This window comes from Oryctolagus cuniculus, chromosome 11 (genome assembly GCF_051225735.1).
Source record: "Oryctolagus cuniculus isolate XC-2025 breed Fujian yellow rabbit chromosome 11, ASM5122573v1, whole genome shotgun sequence".
Taxonomy (NCBI): domain Eukaryota; kingdom Metazoa; phylum Chordata; class Mammalia; order Lagomorpha; family Leporidae; genus Oryctolagus; species Oryctolagus cuniculus.
In genome coordinates this window covers 95,716,318-95,734,643 of record NC_142877.1, presented here as the reverse complement: position 1 = coordinate 95,734,643, position 18,326 = coordinate 95,716,318, and the positions used below count along the sequence as shown (strand labels likewise).

At 37.8% G+C, this 18,326-nt stretch overlaps 1 protein-coding gene across 4 annotated transcripts in view; it reads left to right on the top strand.

The window, feature by feature from the left end:
* EEA1 (early endosome antigen 1) overlaps window positions 1-18,326 on the top strand; it is a 177,745-nt gene that overhangs the window by 153,032 nt on the left and 6,387 nt on the right. For all 4 annotated transcript variants that reach the window (XM_051846531.3, XM_051846532.3, XM_051846534.3 and 1 more), the window contains 4 exons: window positions 4,752-4,934; window positions 11,735-11,920; window positions 14,484-14,615; window positions 17,976-18,161. In XM_051846531.3, coding sequence (XP_051702491.2) covers window positions 4,752-4,934; window positions 11,735-11,920; window positions 14,484-14,615; window positions 17,976-18,161 — 687 coding nt within the window. The remainder of the gene's footprint in view (window positions 1-4,751; window positions 4,935-11,734; window positions 11,921-14,483; window positions 14,616-17,975; window positions 18,162-18,326) is intronic.

Sequence of the window (18,326 nt, the reverse complement as noted above, 5' to 3'; positions counted from 1 at the left end):
TGACCCATTTTCTTTTTAAACTAAACTATTAGTTATAACAATTTTTTCATATTTATGATTCATATATATTACCTATTCTTTGCACAGCTTTAATAGGTGACACCTATGGATTATGAGATTGAAAAGGAATGTTCCTGTCAGTTTTTCACTTTTTTTTAGCACATGGATGCGAGAATAAGGAGCATACTTCTTTTTAAAAAATAAAGATCTATTTTATATATTTGAAAGAGTAACATAGAGAAAGAGGTATTCCATGTGCTGTTTCACTCCTTAAATGGCCACTGCTGGGCCAAGCTGACACCAGGAGCCAGGAGCTCCATCTGGCACTCCAATATAGGAATGCCAGTGTCACAGGCAGCAACTTAACTTGCTGTGCCACAATGCTGACCCCAGAAGCACTTACCTTTAAAGAGGGCAGCAATTGGGAGGTGTTGAGCGAATAGTAGTATTTGTAAATAAAACTTGGAATTTAGCATAACTAGAGAGTCATTGCAAGGAAGAATAGTTTGATTTTATGGATGAACAGATAACGTCATTGAAATAAAACAAGTTTTGAAGCCAGACAGATCTCAGTTTTAAGTTTATGGGACACATCATCTTGATCGTCAGAGGGAAGCAGCTTCTCTTTCTGAGCTCAACAACATGGAGTCAGTGTTATAAAGACTGAGATAATGTATTTAAAGTACTTAGTTCTGTGACTAATGCTTTGTAAAAGCAAAATAGTTGTTGGATGTTATATAAAGTAGAGCAAAGTATAATCTAAGAGTATCAGCATATATGCTGGACCGTGTACTGGTAGTTCATGACAAAGCAGTGTTACTGGCCCACAGAAAAATATGAAAACAAGGCAAATGTTTAAATGGGTGAATATATATATATGTATATATATATATGCACACACAAACACACAAACATGTACTGAATACATGTATGTGTATCTATATCTATCTACACACACACAGAGTATTAGATTACTTGAGAACCACTGATTAAGGATCTATCAATCATACTATATATAAATCAACAGACCCTTTATTCAAAACCTAAATGAATAGGATATGACTTTTTACACTCTAGTAGCTTATAATTTACTGAGGAAAAGAGAATTAAAATAAATAAAAGTGAATTAAGCTAATAGAACTTAAACATAGCTATAAGAAAAATGGTAACTTGTTGGAAATTTTGACTGGCCTTTGAAAGACAATAGTATTTGAACTGGCTTTTGAAGGTAATTAAAATTTTGAAAGTTAAAAAAAAGGAAGATGTTAGATATTTCTATGAGAGAAAATACTATTATCCAAATTTGCAAGTCTTAGAAAATGTCAGTCTAGAAATTCGCTATTAAAGTATGTGGTAAATAGAGAAGTGAGAGGACAAAGGCAAAAGAATTGAATGAAGCTAATTTGCAGTGGATTTTTTATAATTGTTTCTACTTAAAATGTTTAAGCATTGGAGGACTAAATGTTTTTAAGAATAAAAGTGAGATCAAACCTGTTCTAGAGCAGAAACTTACTAGTTTTTGAAGGATAAATTGCAGATGGCTAACCTTACTCCTGTGTTCTCCTTTGCAACTTGTGGTTTGTTTCTGTCAATTTAACATCCCCACTAATGGGTGTGAATTCTTGTAGTAAAAAAAAAAAACCTCTGTTTTCTGGATTATAAGTTCTTAATAATTTTTTTAAATGGATGAATGCATCAGTCTGTCAAGGTAAAAATAATGAAGACCCTAACATTTGCCCACAGAGCCTTTATGGTTATTATTGAGACTTTGCAGAAGGTTTTCTAAGAGAAAGAAAATTTGTGAAAAAATTGTTACAGCAGAAAATCTAGCATTCTAGGAAAGAAAATGTGTAAGTGCAGACCATCATTCAACATGAAAAAGATACTCAAGTGGCTGGTGTTGTGGTGCAGTGAACTAATCTGCTGCCAGCAGCACTCGCATTCCATATCAGATCGCTGGGTTCCAATCAAGGGGTTCTGCTTCCAGTCTAGCTCACTGCTAATGTGCCTAGGAAAACAGTGGATGATGGCCCAAGTGCTTGGGCCCCTGCCACCTTTGTGGGAGACCCAGATAGAGTTCCTTCCTCCCTCCCTCCCTTCCTTCCTTCCTTCCTTTTTTGTTTAGGGTAAGCAGAGTTAGATTTATTAAACACATTGCAAGCGAGTAGCAGCTGGTCCAGATGGAGTTCTTAGTTCCTGGCTGTGGCCTAGCCCAGCCCCAGCTGTCACTGTCATTTAGGGAGTGAACCAGAGGATGGAAGATTCATCTCTCTCTCTCTCTATGCACACACACACACACACACACACACACACATAAAGGAAAAGGAAAAAAGGGATTCTTCAACATGAATTAGAGGTGAGGGAGATGATATGGGATGTTATAGCTCATATACTGGGAAATTCCACACCACAGGCTGCATCAATTCCTATCAATCTGCCTCTCAGCTCCCTTGAATCTATCCCTTCCTTTGATTTTCTGCCATCACAGCCTTAGTCCAAACTATCTTTTCTCTTATCAGGGTTAATACAATAGTCCATCATAGATGCCCCTGGCTTTTCTACCTCCAATTTATTTGTTATTCATGCATTCATTCATTTGAGTAATATTACCGCTTGTTTTATGCCAAGGCACAACTTTTGGTGCTGGAGATATGGCTGTGAACAGATCAGACACAGGACCTGTTCTCATGGAGCTGATGCTATAGTAAGCAAATACACTAAGCAGGATGAAATAAAGACAGTTGTGGAACAGAGGTCTACTAAAGATTAGGTAACCTGGGGCCAGCACTGTGGCATAGCTGGTAAAGCTGCTGCCTGCAGTGCCGGCATCCCATATGGGCACTGGTTCAAGGCATGGCTGCTCTACTTGTGATCTAGCTCTCTGCTATGGCCTGGGAAAGCAGTAGAAGATGGCCCAAGTCCTTGGGCCCCTGCACCTGCATGGGCGATCTGGAAGAAGCTCCTGGCTCCTGGCTTTGGATTGGTGCAGCTCCGGCCATTGTGGCCAACTAGGGAGTGGACCAGCAGATGGAAGACTCTCTCCCTCCTTCTCTCTCTCTCTCTCTCTCTCTCTTTCTGCCTTTCCTTCTCTCTGTGTGTGACTCTGACTTTCAAATAAATAAATAAATCTTTAAAAAAAAGAAGTGAATGGTTTGAGGAATATACATTGTATTTGAGCCATTAGAATTTTCTAATAGCTTACATGGTAAGAAGTAATAAAAAGAGGAACCAAGGATAACTGTAGAATTGAATTTGTACACATGGTAGTTGATAATGGCACTAATTATAGGGAGAAGTAGTGACCCTTTGATATGCATGGTTGCTATCAGGAATCAAGAATTCTGCATGAGCTAAAGTATATGTCAGTCGTTCAAGGAGAGATGTCAGGAGGGTACTTGAACATAAGCACTAGGGTTCAAATATTTATGGAGTCACATGTAGATAAAAGATATTTAAAGCTATGGGTTTAGATGAAGTCTTTTAAATAGAGTATATGTGGAATAAAAGAAGGACAATGACAGAATTTTGGAGTCTTGCAACATTGAGAGATCTGGCAAAATAAAGGGAACTAGTAAAAGATTTTGAGAAGGAATTACCATTAAGATAGGAGGAGAACCTAAAACAATGCTACTCTAGAAACCTACTTCAAGAAAATGGTTGTAGAAGGGAACATAATTAAGTATATCAAGCATTGCTGAGAGGTCAAGTAAAATGTAGACAAAAATAAGAATACTGGATTTGGCACATGGGAGTCACTGATGACCATTTATTTTAAAAGCCAGCATTTAACTTTTTAATGCTGTGCATATGTATATATTTTAATTATGTCATAATCTGTGCATATTATCTGAATATTCTTTTTTTTTAAAGATTTGTTTATTTGTTTGAAAGAGTTACACAGAGAGAGAAGGAGAGGCGGGGGGGGGGTCTTCCAGCGAGAGAGAGGTCTTCCATCCGCTAGTTCACTCCCCAAATGGCCTCAACGGCCGGAGCTGCGCCAATCCAAAGCCAGGAACCAGGAGCCGTCTCCGGGTCTCCCACAAAGGTGTAGGGGCCCAAGGACTTGGGCCATCCTCTGCTTTCCCAGGCCATAGCAGAGAGCTGAATTGGAATTGGAGCAGCTGGGTCTCGAACCGGTGCCTATATGGAATACCAGCACTGCAGGCAGTGGCTTTACCTGCTCTGCCACAGTGCTGGCCCCTAAATATTCTTAAAGTCTAAAGTTGAGTTTAGAGGAGCTGGACCTTTTGAGATTTTCCTTTTCTGCTTTTGTATTTATAAGGATGTCCTATTGATCTTGAATTTCCAAGATAGAAACTACATACTTCATCACATACTTCTTAGTTTCTTTCATACTTTCTTAATTTCTACAAACTTCTTTCATACTTTCTTAATTTCTTTCATGTGGGAGTTTCCTTAGTTGGACCTTAAATTATAACATCTGAGATGTCTAGCATTGTATCTTCCTTCAGAAACAAGTTTTTGTTCTGTCTCTCACGACCTGATACTTAGTACTTCCCAGAGTAATAACATTTTTTTGATTGCTTTTACCATGGTCTTTAAATTGGGACTTGTTGGATTTTCTAACTCTTCAACTTTATGAGTATAAGGTGGTAAGTTACTCTTTGTTGAAGTAGAATTTGAGGACACAAATTAGTTAACCTTGTTTTCAGGCATTTTCTTAGTTGTGTGAATTCCATTTCATTATTTGGGGTATACGTATTATTTTAAATAACTATTGTATGTTTCAGACAGAACTTGAAAGTAAACTACAGCAGCAGTCAACTCAGGCAGCTCAGGAACTGGCAGCAGAGAAAGAGAAAATATCAGTGTTACAGAACACCTATGAAAAAAGTCAGGAAAATCTGAAACAGCTTCAGTCTGATTTCTATGGAAAGGAATCTGAACTTCTGGCCACAAGACAAGACCTTAAGGTATGGTAAACTGTATTATATTGTAAAAACTCATAAGTCATTTATAGACATTCATTAAATGATTCATTTGAATTCAAATGCATAAGGGAATATTAATATTTGCAGATTATTATGCTTTTTTCTATTATTATTTTGTATTAACATACTTTTAAAAATTAAGGACTATATTATAATGAAATAATTATATATAAATTTGGCATTTTAAGTTGACATCTATATTAATAAAATACTTTGGATATATGTTAATTGCTACACTGTTAGTTTATCTAAGGATTTTGCTGTCTTTATGTGAAAATAACTTCAAAGATGGACAATTGTTAGAAAGTCCAAGGAGTTTAAAATTCACATATAAACCAAGGGCAGGTATTTGGTGCAACAGCTTAAATCACTGTTTGGGGCACCGACATCACATTTTGGAGTCCTTAGTTCGGTTCCTAGCTACTTCCTTTCTATATTCCTGCTAATGCACATCTTGAGAGGTAGCAGATCATGCCTCAAGTACTTTTGGCCCTGACACCATGTGGGAGACCCAGGTGGACTTCTAGGATCCTTGTTTCAACCTGGCCCAGCTCTGGCTTTTGCAGGCATTTGGGAAGTGAACAAGCAGATAGGAGATCTTTCTTCTCTGTCTCTCCCTCTCTGCCTCTGCCTTTCAAATAAAAATGAAAATAGGGACAGGTGTTGTCGGATGCTAGGGTAAGCCTCTGCTTGAGATGCCTACATTACGTATCAGAGTGCTAGTTCAACTCCTGGCTACCTCCCTCTTCTGATCCAGCTCTCTCTGCTAATGCACTTGGGAAGAGGTAGATGGTGACTCAAGTACTATAGTCTCTGTCACCCACATGGATGGAGTTCCTGGCTTCAGAGTAGCCTGGCCTGGACTGTTGTGGCCATTTAGGTAGTGAACCAGTAGATGGATGTTCTCTGTCTCTGTCTCTCTTTCTCTTTATGTCTTACTGTTGCTCTGTCACTCTGCCTTTCAAATAAATAAATATTTAAAAAAATAAAAATAAATTAATAAAAAATTTAAACCGTTTGTACAAGCAATTTTAGGCAATACTGACCCTAGTTTTATATATCTGTCAGCTTCCTAAGATTATTGGGGTACCTGATGATTAAAATTAGGAGATTATAGCTCAAAATAAACTTAACCTTAATTATGTAATAATTTAGAAATTTTGCCCTTGGCAATACTATTTGATTGAATAAAGTATCATGTTTATTGAACTGAAAGATATAGAAGAGTAAATTTTTATTTACTATTAACTTACTAATTCCAAGAGAAATGAAACGTTTGTGTTCTCAGAGGATTCAACCAGTTTTCTTTTTAGGTCAAGGGGAAATAAGCTTTATGTTTCTTTCCTATGGTTGGGAATTTTATTTGTTTATTTAAAATGCACTATTGCAAAAATTCTCTTGAAAGCCATAGACTATTAAAATGTTTTATTTATATATAGTATATATTTTATTCATAGGCCGTTGTAGGAAGGATTTTATGAGAGAGGTAGGACATGGGGCCTGACGTCATTGCTCACGTGGCTAATCCTCCGCCTGCGGCACCAGCATCCCATATGGGCTCCAGGTTCTAGTCCTGGTTGCTCCTCTTCCAGTCCAGTTCTCTGCTGTGGCCCGGGAAGGCAGTGGAGGATGACCCAAGTGCTTGGGCCCCTGCACCCGCATGGGAGACCAGGAAGAAGCACCTGGCTCCTGCTTCAGATCGGCACAGCGTCGGCCATAGCGGCCATTTGGAGGGTGAACCAACGGAAGGAAGACCTTTCTCTCTCTCTCTCTCACTCTCACTCTCACTGTCTGTAACTCTGCCTGTCAAATAAATAAAAAAATCTTTAAAAAAAAAAAAAAGAAAGAAAGAGGTAGGACTTGACCAGGTTTTCAAGGATGTGTACAATTTGCTTACACAGAGAGTGCTAAGAAAGATTATTTCACTCAGGCTACATTTGAAAAGTGGTCCTTTAGTGTGAATGAGTCAGGATTATATTTAGAATTTAAGGTTAAATTGTATATATTTGGAATTAAGATCCAAAAGGTTGGTTCTTAGATGCCTAGCAAAGATGATTGAATTTTGTATTTTGTAGTTAAAGTGGAATCTAAGCAGAGAAAATGAAGAAAATAATACTTTAGAAGACTTAACCAAAGCGGTTTATAGAAATTTGGATTGGACCTGGGGTAGACTAATGATTGGGAGATTGATTAAAAGTCCCTTACTGTCTCCATAAGTTCTAGTAATCAAGTTATGAGTTTTTAGAACTAGGTTTAAAGTTAAAGAGGATGAAATATGAGGGTGCTTCAGAAATTTCTTGGAAAAATGGAAATGAAAGGCTGTTTATTTTGGCTCAGAAAAAATATACCTCCATACATCATTGTTTCATAATATACATTTTCCATGAGCTTTTTGAAGATCTGTCTTGTACTCATACATACATACACACCCACTCACACACTCACACATTATGCCTAAAGAGAGACAGATTTAAGTTAGGAAAAAGAAAATAAGGAAGCATATAAGAAAAACCTTTATGAGAAAAAAAAAAACCACCTGACATTTATGTAGTTTTAATTGTTACTATTATTTTTTCTTTATAATACTGATTATAGGCAGAGCAGATTTGTGAAGGAGATTGAACCTAACCTAAAGGCAGTGTGGAACCACAGAAGGCAGTTGCTTAGATTTCTGTTTTAGGCAAATTACTGGTAATCAGAATACAGAATGGGTTTGGGGGGAATAGGACTGAATGTAGGATCTGGAGAGGAGAGTTTTCAGTAGTCCAAGTGCAAGAAGATGGTGGTTTGGGTTGGTAACAGCAGTTAGGATGGAGAAAAGTTAATGAATTTGAAGTATATTTAAGTGATAAGAAGAGATGAAATTTTATGATTGATTGCAAAAATTCTATAGAAATCATACTGTTTTCATATGGTTGTATCATTTACTCTGGGATTAACCTAGTAACAGGACTTAGTATATCTTAAATCAGTAGTTTTTCATTAAGCCATTAATAGTTTTTATATGCCTGAAAACTGTTATGAAATAATAACTTCACATATTAAAGAGTAATTCAAGGGCCAGCGCTGTGGCATAGCTGCCTGCAGCTCCAGAATCCCATATGGGCACCAGTTTAAGTCCTGGCTGTTCCACTTCCAGTCCAGCTCTCTGCTATGGTCTGGGAAAACAGTGGAAGATGGCCCAAGTCCTTAGGCCTCTGCACCTGCGTGGGAGTCCTGGAAGAAGCTCCTGGCTTCAGATCGGCGCAGCTCTGGCTGTTGTGGCCGATTGGGGAGTGAATCAGCAGATGGAAGACCTCTCTCTCTGTCTCTTCCTCTCCTTCTCTCTCTGTGTAACTCTGAGTTTCAAATAAATAAATAAATCCTTTTTTTTTTTTTTAAAAAAAAGAGTAATTCCACTGTATATATAGACAAAAAGAAAAAGCAGAGGGCCACGGCTGCTAGAGTTTTATAATTGCTAAGAGGCTTTGGATAAATCCTTTACTCCAAAGCTTCCTTTTGCAGATGAGGCAGGCTCAGTGCTTTTACAGAGAGGACAGGTTCAGTCTACACAAGAACAGAACCGTGTTTAGATCTCAGTTCTCATCCAGAGCTCTTTATTCATTCGAATTTTTAAATGAAATTGAGTATTAATAAATTCCATATTAATGCTTTTTAAGTGAGGAGCATATGAACTACTTAGAAAGTTAATTTTAAAACACATGCAAATTCCTAGGGATATTCAGGTGATATTTATAAACCAGAGTAAAAGATGATTATCAAGCATTATTTTTCTTTTGCTGCAGTAATTCTATGGAATCTTGTGTATAGGAGAGAAGGCAAGAGAGTCAGAATCTTGTCACGTGACACTTTTCCTAAGTCAATGCTGTCTACCTTCGACTGGCAGTGTACACCATGGGCTGACAATATATACCCATACACCAGTAGAATAGGTGACAGCTGGCCTGATCTATGCCTTTAGCCCCATCTGCTGGATTATTTATGAAGTACCCAAGTTTGTTGATTGGATATTTCAAGTTGGCTCTGCTGTGGGTTGTTCTTTGTTGTCCAGGAGAGGGAGTAGTGAAATTTAAAGTAAATTTTATAGTCTGAGTGAGGTGAAAATTTTAGAATGATTAACTTTGAAAAAAATGGGAAATCTTGCTGAAAAGACAACAAAATAATAACTACCCCAGAATACTGCAGAAATTTTTTTTCCCTGGGGTACTTTATTAGAGGCATCATCAAGGTCAAGTTTGGTAGTTGATCCACTTAGAGATTTGCCTGTTCCAATGAAAGGGGATAGATTAAATATAATTCCAACAAAACTATGGAATAGGAGAAGAATGTTTCCCAAGGGAAAAAATGTTGAGCATCCAGGTTTGGCAGAAAGAAGCACAACAGGATGTTAAAGTCCATGAAACAATAGGATTAAAAATAAATTTAATTCGGTGCAAAAATTTTTAAAGATGTATTCATTTGAAAGGTCAGGCTACTGAGGGCAAGAGTGCGCATGTGCAAGAGATTTTCTATCTGCTGGTTCAGTTCCCAAGTGGCTGCAACAGCCAGGGTTAGGCTGGACTGAAGCTACTAGCCAGGAACTCCATCAGGGTCTCCAACATGGGAGGCAGGGCCCCAAGAATTTGGGCCATCATCTGCTTTCCAGACACATTAGCAGGAAGGTGGATCTGTGGCAGAGCAGCCAGGACTTGAACTGTTACTGAGATGTGGGATCCTGTCTCATAAACAGTGGCTTTTAACTTGTTGTGCCACAACACTGACCCCTGGTGCAAAAAATTTTTAAATTCATGCAATTTTTTAAGATTTTATTTATTTATTTGAGAGGTAGAGTTACAGAGAGAGAGAGACAGAGAGAAAGGTCTTCCTTCCGCTGGTTCACTCCCCAAGAGGCTACAACTGTTAGAGCTGAACAAATCCGAAGCCAGGAGCCAGGAGCTTCTTCTGGGTCTCCCACACAGGTGCAGGATCCCAAGCACTTGAGCCATCTTCTACTGCTTTCCCAGCGCGTAGCAGACAGCTGGATTAGAAGAGGAGCAGCCGGGACTTGAACCGGCGCTCATATAGGATGCTGGTGCTGCAGGCAGAGGATTAGCCTACTGTGCCACAGTGCCGACACCCATGCATAGTTTTTTTTTTTTTTTTTTAAGATTTATTTTATTTATTTGAAAGAGTTACAGAGAGAGGTAGATACAAAGAGGTCTTCCATCCATTGGCTCATTCCCCAGATGGCCACAAAGGCAGGAGCCAGGAGCCTCCTCCAGGTCTCCCACGTGGGTGCAGGAGCCTAAGGACCTGGGCCATCCTCCACTGCTTTCCCAGGCCATAGCAGAGAGCTGGATTGGAAGAGGAGCAGCCGGGACTTGAATTGGTGCCTATATGGGATGCCAGCGCCCCAGGCCAGGGCTTTAACCCGCTGTGCCACAGCGCTGGCCCCCCATGCATAGTTTTTTTTAATGATATCTCCTCTCCATGAAGTTTTTCTTAGAGATTTATTTATTTATTGAAATCCATGCATAGTTTTTTTCATAGTACACATTTCTTTTGCAAATGAACTAATCTCCAGAATAAGAAATGGCAATTTCTTATGGTTTGATTGAAGAGCATCGTAGGTTGATTTGTGTTTCCAGCTGATTCTTAGCAAAAGCAGCTGAAGGTAGAAAGGTTCCTGCCATCCCCATTACCTATCTGTTACCATATCTGCTGCGTGTTGTAGCCTGATAGGTCAAAATATTTGCCCTTTTCTCAACTTGGCTTCTTGATATATGTGGACCTTAGAACAGTCAGTAACTCAGCTGTGTTAACTGACAATCAATGCTTCTACCACATAAATGGGAAGTCAAGGGGGTGGAGTGATAGTCTTTAAGATATAGCCTCAGAATCCTCTGCCTTGCAGCGCCGGCACACCGGGTTCTAGTCCCGGTCAGGGCACCGGATTCTGTCCCGGTTGCCCCTCTTCCAGGCCAGCTCTCTGCTGTGGCCAGGGAGTGCAGCGGAGGACGGCCCAAGTGCTTGGACCCTGCACCCCATGAGAGACCAGGATAGGTACCTGGCTCCTGCCATCGGATCAGCGCGGTTCTCAGGCCGCAGTGCGCCGGCCGCGGCGGCCATTGGAGGGTGAACCAACCGCAAAAAGGAAGACCTTTCTCTCTGTCTCTCTCTCTCACTGTCCACTCTGTAAAAAAAAAAAAAAAAAAAAAAAGCCTCAGACGCTTTGCTGAATGTATTCTTTTTGATCACTTGTCAGCTGTGAAATACTTTTTTTCCCCTAAAACAAAAACTCTTTCCTATTTATTAAGGTTTTAGCAAGATAAGGGACTTCAGAGATCTGATAAATATATACATATATATAGTATATATATATGTATATATATACACACACATAATATAAAGTAGCAATTAACTATATCATTTAAAAGTGTTTTCTTTCATGTTTTTCCTTGTATTTTCTCTAACTGTATGTATGTTTTCTGAGTTTATTTATATGATGACTATTTACTGCTACTGCTTCATTTCACCTGGGCAATATTGATGATGTGGTAAACATTTAGTAAATCTTTTTAAATTATTTCCATTGGTATTGGAGTAAATTGTTATACTAAGTAATTTGTACTATAAATGATTTTCACAGGCACAAGAGTTAGTATTCTATAATTCTTTATCTTAAATGATCTTAAAGAAGAGCATATCATTTTATCTTTTTACAGTATATTGCCTTCTATGATGCTATTTAATTTGCTAAATGATATGACATAAAATAATTTGAGGAAATTGTTTTTTCTAAGTCTGTAGAAGAGAAACTTTCTCTAGCACAGGAGGACTTGATTTCAAATAGAAATCAAATTGGAAACCAAAATAAACTGATTCAAGAACTAAAGACTGCCAAGGTTACTTTGGAGCAGGATTCAGCAAAGAAAGAACAGCAACTGAAGGAACAGAGTAAAGCGCTACAAGATATTCAAAAAGAAAAGGTATTTCACTTTCTGATTCAAATCTAGACTCAACTGAGATGGCTGCAGAGACCATCCAAACCTCTTATCTCTTACAGGTGTCACCATTATTTTCAACCGTGGTGTATTTCTAGATTCTGATAAAATACTTTTGATTATTGGAATTTCGATGTTAGCAAGTACTTCTTCATAGCCTTTTTGCTATTTCCACCCATTTTTCTTTTAGCTCTTCTCAGTTTTATAAACATATCTACTTTTTAAATAAAAAATCCAAAACTAATTTTTAACAATCAGCTTTTTTCTAGGGGAAGTAGGTTGTATTTTATATGTATGATGCTAAGTTATGAAGTTAAAAGCACTGGTTTATATGACTAACACATTCAAAAAATTCCTTTAACTTCTTTTTTTTTTTCTTTCTTTTTATTTTATTTAGTAAATATAAATTTCCAAAGTACAGTTTATGGATTCCAATGGCTCCCCCCTCCCACTTGCACCCCTCCCATCTCCCGCTCCCTCTCCCATTCCATTCACATCAAGATTCATTTTCAATTATCTTTACATACAGAAGATCGATTCATTATATATTAAGAAAAGATTTAATCAGTTTGCAGCCACACAGAAACACAAAGTGTAAAATACTGTTCCAGTACTAGTTATAGCATTAAATCACAATGTACAGCACATTAAGGACAGATCCCACATGAGAAGTAAGTACACAGTGACTCCTGTTGTTGACTTAACAATTTGACACTCTTGTTTATGGCGTCAGTAATCACCCTAGGCTCTAGTCATGAGTTGCCAAGGCTATGGAAGCCTTTTGAGTTCACCGACTCTGATCATATTTAGACAAGGTCATAGTCATAGTGGAAGTTCTCTCCTCCCTTCAGAGAAAGGTACCTCCTTCTTTTATGGCCCCATTCTTTCCACTGGGATCTCACTCGCAGAGATCTTTCATTTAGGTTTTTGTGGTTTTTTTTTTTTTTTTTTTTTGGCCAGAGTGTCTTGGCTTTCCATGCCTAAAACACTCTCATGGGCTCTTCAACCATACCCGAATGCCTTAAGGGCTGATTCTGAGGCCAGAGTGCTATTTAGGACCTCTGCCATTCTATAAGTCTGCTGTGTATCCCGCTTCCCATGATGGATCGTTCTCTCCCTTTTTGATTCTATCAGTTAGTATTAGCAGACACTAGTTTTGTTTGTGTGATCTCTTTGACTCTTAGACCTATCAGTGTGATCAATTGTGAACTGAAATTGATCACTTTGACTAGTGAGATGGCATTGGTACATGCCACCTTGATGGGATTGTATTGGAATCCCCTGGCACGATTCTAACTCCACCATTTGGGGAAAGTCTGATTGAGCATGTCCCAAATTGTACATCTCCTCCCTCTCTTATTCCCACTCTTATATTTAACAGGGATGACTTTTCATTTAAAATTTAAACACCTAAGAATAATTGTGTGTTAATTACAGAGTTCAACCAATAGTACTAGAACAAAACAAAGAGAAAATACTAAAATGGATAAAGTATTACCCTTTAACTTCTATATGAAGAAAAACATGTTATTTTTTGTTTTATGATTGAAATCATGTATTTTATGAGCTGATGAGGTAATATTCTGAAGTGTACAATTCCTGAAGTTCTTGGTATATTCTAAATTATGTAATTCATGAAATCCTCTTAAGTTTAAAAAAAGAAATTTTGGGGAGAATTGGGATGGTGAAGTTGGAATGAAATTCACAACTAATACCCATGTTTAGAAAGATGTTAGGTGTTAGGGCTTTAGATTAGACAGATCTTATTATAGTTCTGGCTCTACCTGTAATAAGGTTATTTAACATCCTAAACCTTTGTTCTTTACCTATAAAATGAGAATATAAAAAGCTGCCTGTTCATATTATGGAATTTTTTTAAAATATTTATTTATTTATTTGAAAGAGTTAGAGAGAAGAAACAGATAGAGAGATCTTTCATCAGTATATATCTTTCATCAGTCCCCAAATGACTGGGACTGAGCCAGACTGAAACCAGGAGCCAGGAACTTCTATGTCTCCCACACGGGTGGCAGGGGCTCAAACACTTGGGCCATCTTAGGCTGCTTTTCTCAGGCCCTTAGCATGGAGCTAGATGGAAGTAGAGCAGCTTAGATAGGAAATGGTGCCCATATGCAATGTCGGAATCAGAGACAGGCCTTTACCTGCTACACCACAACACCAGCCCCCACATTATAGAAATGAGATAACATATGATGCTTCTTACTGTGCTCATGGTATGAAGATATTGACAGCAATAAAATAGAAATTTAAAGAAAACGGTAGTTTTGGTTAAATTTTATAGTATTTTTTCTCTGGCCAAACACTATTCAGTTTACAATACTTATTATAGCTACTAATCCATAGAGTAACCTTATTGTTGTTCAAACTGTATAAAATAATGAGACAGGTATGTGGGTATGAAATTTACTGAAGTTAACTTAGGTATAAAGGGTCAGAGCCCATGCCGTAAGTAGTTACATTTTTATTATGCTACTTTTCTGTCAGATATTTGCTTTAAAGTTACTTTTAATAAATTATTTTTCTACAGTCACTGAAAGAAAAAGAACTAGTGAATGAAAAATCTAGATTGGCAGAGATTGAAGAAGTTAAGACTAGACAAGAAAAAGAAATCACTAAATTAACAGAAGAACTCAAGTCCCACAAACAAGAAAGCATAAAGGTATGTTAAGATCACCATTTTTTCTCCCTTCTGTGTTTATTATTGTTTTAAGTTAAACTTTACTTATTTATTTATTGAGTACCTGCTATGTGATAAATTATTTTGTTTTTGACAAATACTCTTGTCAGAATGCTCTTGTATTACATATCTACACATATAGTTTAAAACTATTTTACTTTTCTTTTCAGATTACTGAATAAACAAATTAATCTTAAGAGTTACAGATTTCATTGAAATAGTAATCAAGAGAGATATCAACTTAGAAAATTAAAATTGTAGAGTAACCTTAAATATATGAGTTTAGAATTAAGATTCTAAGACATTGTTCTTTCAGTTATTTCTAAAATCCTTATTTTTAATGCTTTGCCTGTTTTCAGCATCAATATGGTGCCAACTAAAGAAACTAGTTTATATTTTGCTTTGGAAAATGTTATTGTTAGAAAAAGTTTAGATTCTCTCTTGTGGGGTCTCATGTATCCTTTCTGTCTTTCAGCACATTTACCATTTTCTTTATAATTAATTATCTCATTATATTCTTATGTTCCTCTAATATGTGACTTCTTTTTTTTTAACTTTTATTTAATAAATATAAATTTCCAAAATACAGCTTTTGGATTACAGTGGCTTTCCCTCTCCCCCATAACTTCCCTCCCACTCACAGCCCTCCCATCTCCCACTCCCTCTCCCATTCCATTCACATCAAGATTCATTTTCAATTATCTTTATATACAGAAGATCAATTTAGTATATATTAAGTAAAGATTTCAACAGTTTGCACCCACACAGAAACGCAAAGTGTAAAGTACTGTTTGAGTACTAGTTACAGCATTAATTCACATTGGACAACACATTAAGGACAGAGATCCTACATGGGGAGTAAGTGCACAGTGAATCCTGTTGTTGACTTAACAATTTGACACTCTTGTTTATGGCATCATTAATCACCCTAGGCTCTTGTCATGAATTGCCAAGGCTATGGAAGCCTTTTGAGTTCATCAACTCCGATCTTATTTAGACAAGGTCATAGTCATAGTGGAAGTTCTCTCCTCCCTTCAGAGAAAGGTACCTCCTTCTTTTATGGCCCCGTTCTTTCCACTGGGATCTCACTCACAGAGATCTTTCATTTAGGTCTTTTTTTTTTTTTTTTTCATAGTGTTTCGTCTTTCCATGCCTAAAACACTCTCATGGGCTCTTCAGCCAGATCCGAATGCCTTAAGGGCTGATTCTGAGGCAAGAGTGCCGTTTAGGACATCTGCCATTCTGTGAGCCTGCTGTGTATCCCGCTTCCCATGTTGGATCGTTCTCTCCTTTTTAATTCTATCAGTTAGTATTAGCAGACACTAGTGTTGTTTATGTGATCCCTTTGACTCTTAATCTTATCATTATAATCAGTTATGAACGGAAACTGATCACTTTGACTAGTGAGATGGCATTGGTACATGCCACCTTGATGGGATTGAATTGGAGTCCCCTGGCACATTTCTAACTTTACCGTTTGGGGCAAGTCCGATTGAGCATGTCCCAAATTGTACATTTCCTCCCTCTCTTATTCCCATTCTTATATTTAACAGGGATGACTTTTCAGTTAAATTTAAACACCTAAGAATAATTGTGTGTTAACTAAAGAGTTCAACCAATAGTATTAAGTAGAATAAAAAAAATACTAAAAGGGGGCTGGCGCCGCGGCTCACTAGGCTAATCCTCCACCTGGTGGCGCCGGCACACCAGTTTCTAGTCCCGGTCAGGGCGCCAGATTCTGTCCCAGTTGCCCCTCTTCCAGGCCAGCTCTCTGCTATGGCCCGGGAGTGCAGTGGAGGATGGCCCAAGTGCTTGGGCCCTGCACCCCATGGGAGACCAGGAGAAGCACCTGGCTTCTGCCTTCGGATCAGTGCAGTGTGCCGGCAGCAGCGCGCCGGCTGCGGCAGCCATTGGAGGGTGAACCAACGGCAAAGGAAGACCTTTCTCTCTGTCTCTCTCTCTCTCACTGTCGACTCTGCCTGTCAAAAAAAATAAAATAAAATAAAATAAAATAAATAAAAATAAAAATTAAAATTAAAAAAAAATACTAAAAGGGATAAAGTATTAAGTTGTTCATCGACAGTCAGGAGAAGGGCTGATCAAGTCACTGTTTCTCATAGTGTCCATTTCACTCCAACAGGTTTCCTTTTTGGTGCTCGGTTAGTTGTCACTGATCAGGGAGAACATATGATATTTGTCCCTTTGGGACTGGCTTATTTCACTCAGCATGATGTATTCCAGATTCCTCCATTTTGTTGCAAATGATCTTCACTGTTTTTGACTGCTGTATAGTATTCTATAGAGTACATGTCCCATAATTTCTTTATCCAGTCTACTGTTGATGGGTATTTGGGTTGGTTCCAAGTCTTAGCTATTGTGAATTGAGCTGCAATAAACATTAATGTGCAGACAGCTTTTTTATTTGCCAATTTAATTTCCTTTTGGTAAATTCCAAGGAGTGGTATGGCTGGGTTGAATGGTAGGGTTATATTCAGGATTCTGAGGAATCTCCAGACTAACTTTCATAGTGGCTTTACCAGTTTGTATTCCCACCAACAGCGGGTTAGTGTGTCTTTTTCCCCACATCCTCTCCAGCATCTGTTGTTGGTAGATTTCTGTATGTGAGCCAGTAGAATGTGACTTCTTTAAAGTACAGAATGCATGTCATTTATTTTTTTTTTAAATTTTAATAGTTGATTTATTTTTGTTTTTGTTTTGTTTTTAAGATTTATATATTTATCTATTTGAAAGGTAGGGTTAAGGAGAGGGAGAGACAGAGAGAGAGAGATCTTCTAGCTACTGATTCACTCTCCAGATGGCCCCAATGGCTGGGGCTGGGCTGATCTGAAGCCAGGAGCTTCTTCCAGGTCTACTAAGCAGGTTCAGGGGCCCAGCACTTGGGCTATCTTCTACTAATTTCCCTAGGCCATAGCAGAGAGATGGATTGGAAGTAGAGCGCCGGGTCATGAACCTGCAACCATATAGGATGCTGGCGCTGCAGGTGGTGGCTTTACTCGCTATAGCACAAGACTGTCCTCCATGTATCATTTATTTTTATATTATAGCCCTAGAACATGCTTGCAAACTGAGAAAAAGGAAAATTAAGAGATGTAATATTTTTCACACAATGTAACCCAAACTTATGCATGGCAGCTATCACCTGAATTTAAATGATTATTGAGCAAGAAGTAAATACCCTTGCAACTTTTTAAGCAATTCTTTGACATACTGAAGCTCATAAGAAAAGTGGGTAAATTATTATACAAATTTGCATAAGTTTTTGCTGTAGTTAAAATATTTACTTTATTAAGAATGGTTTATTTTTTACCATATTTTTGACAGGAGGTAACAAATCTCAAGGATGCCAAGCAGCTTTTGATTCAGCAGAAATTAGAACTTCAAGGAAAAGTAGATTCTCTGAAGGCAACTCTGGAACAGGAGAAGAAAAACCAACAAATGCTAAAAGAGCAGATGAAAAAGGAAGAAGATGAGCTGAAGAAAGAGTTTATTGAGAAAGAAGCTAAGTTGGTCAGTGAGTTAATGATGGAAAGCTTGTTTTGTAATAGAGCCTTAAATCAGTCCAGTGAGGGTTTGTTAGTGTGGATAAGATTAAAATGCTTGCCTAACATTTTAGTTTTTTAAGAAAGAAGTTCTAATTTGTTTAAATAGTTAATATGTGATTGGAAGTTTTTC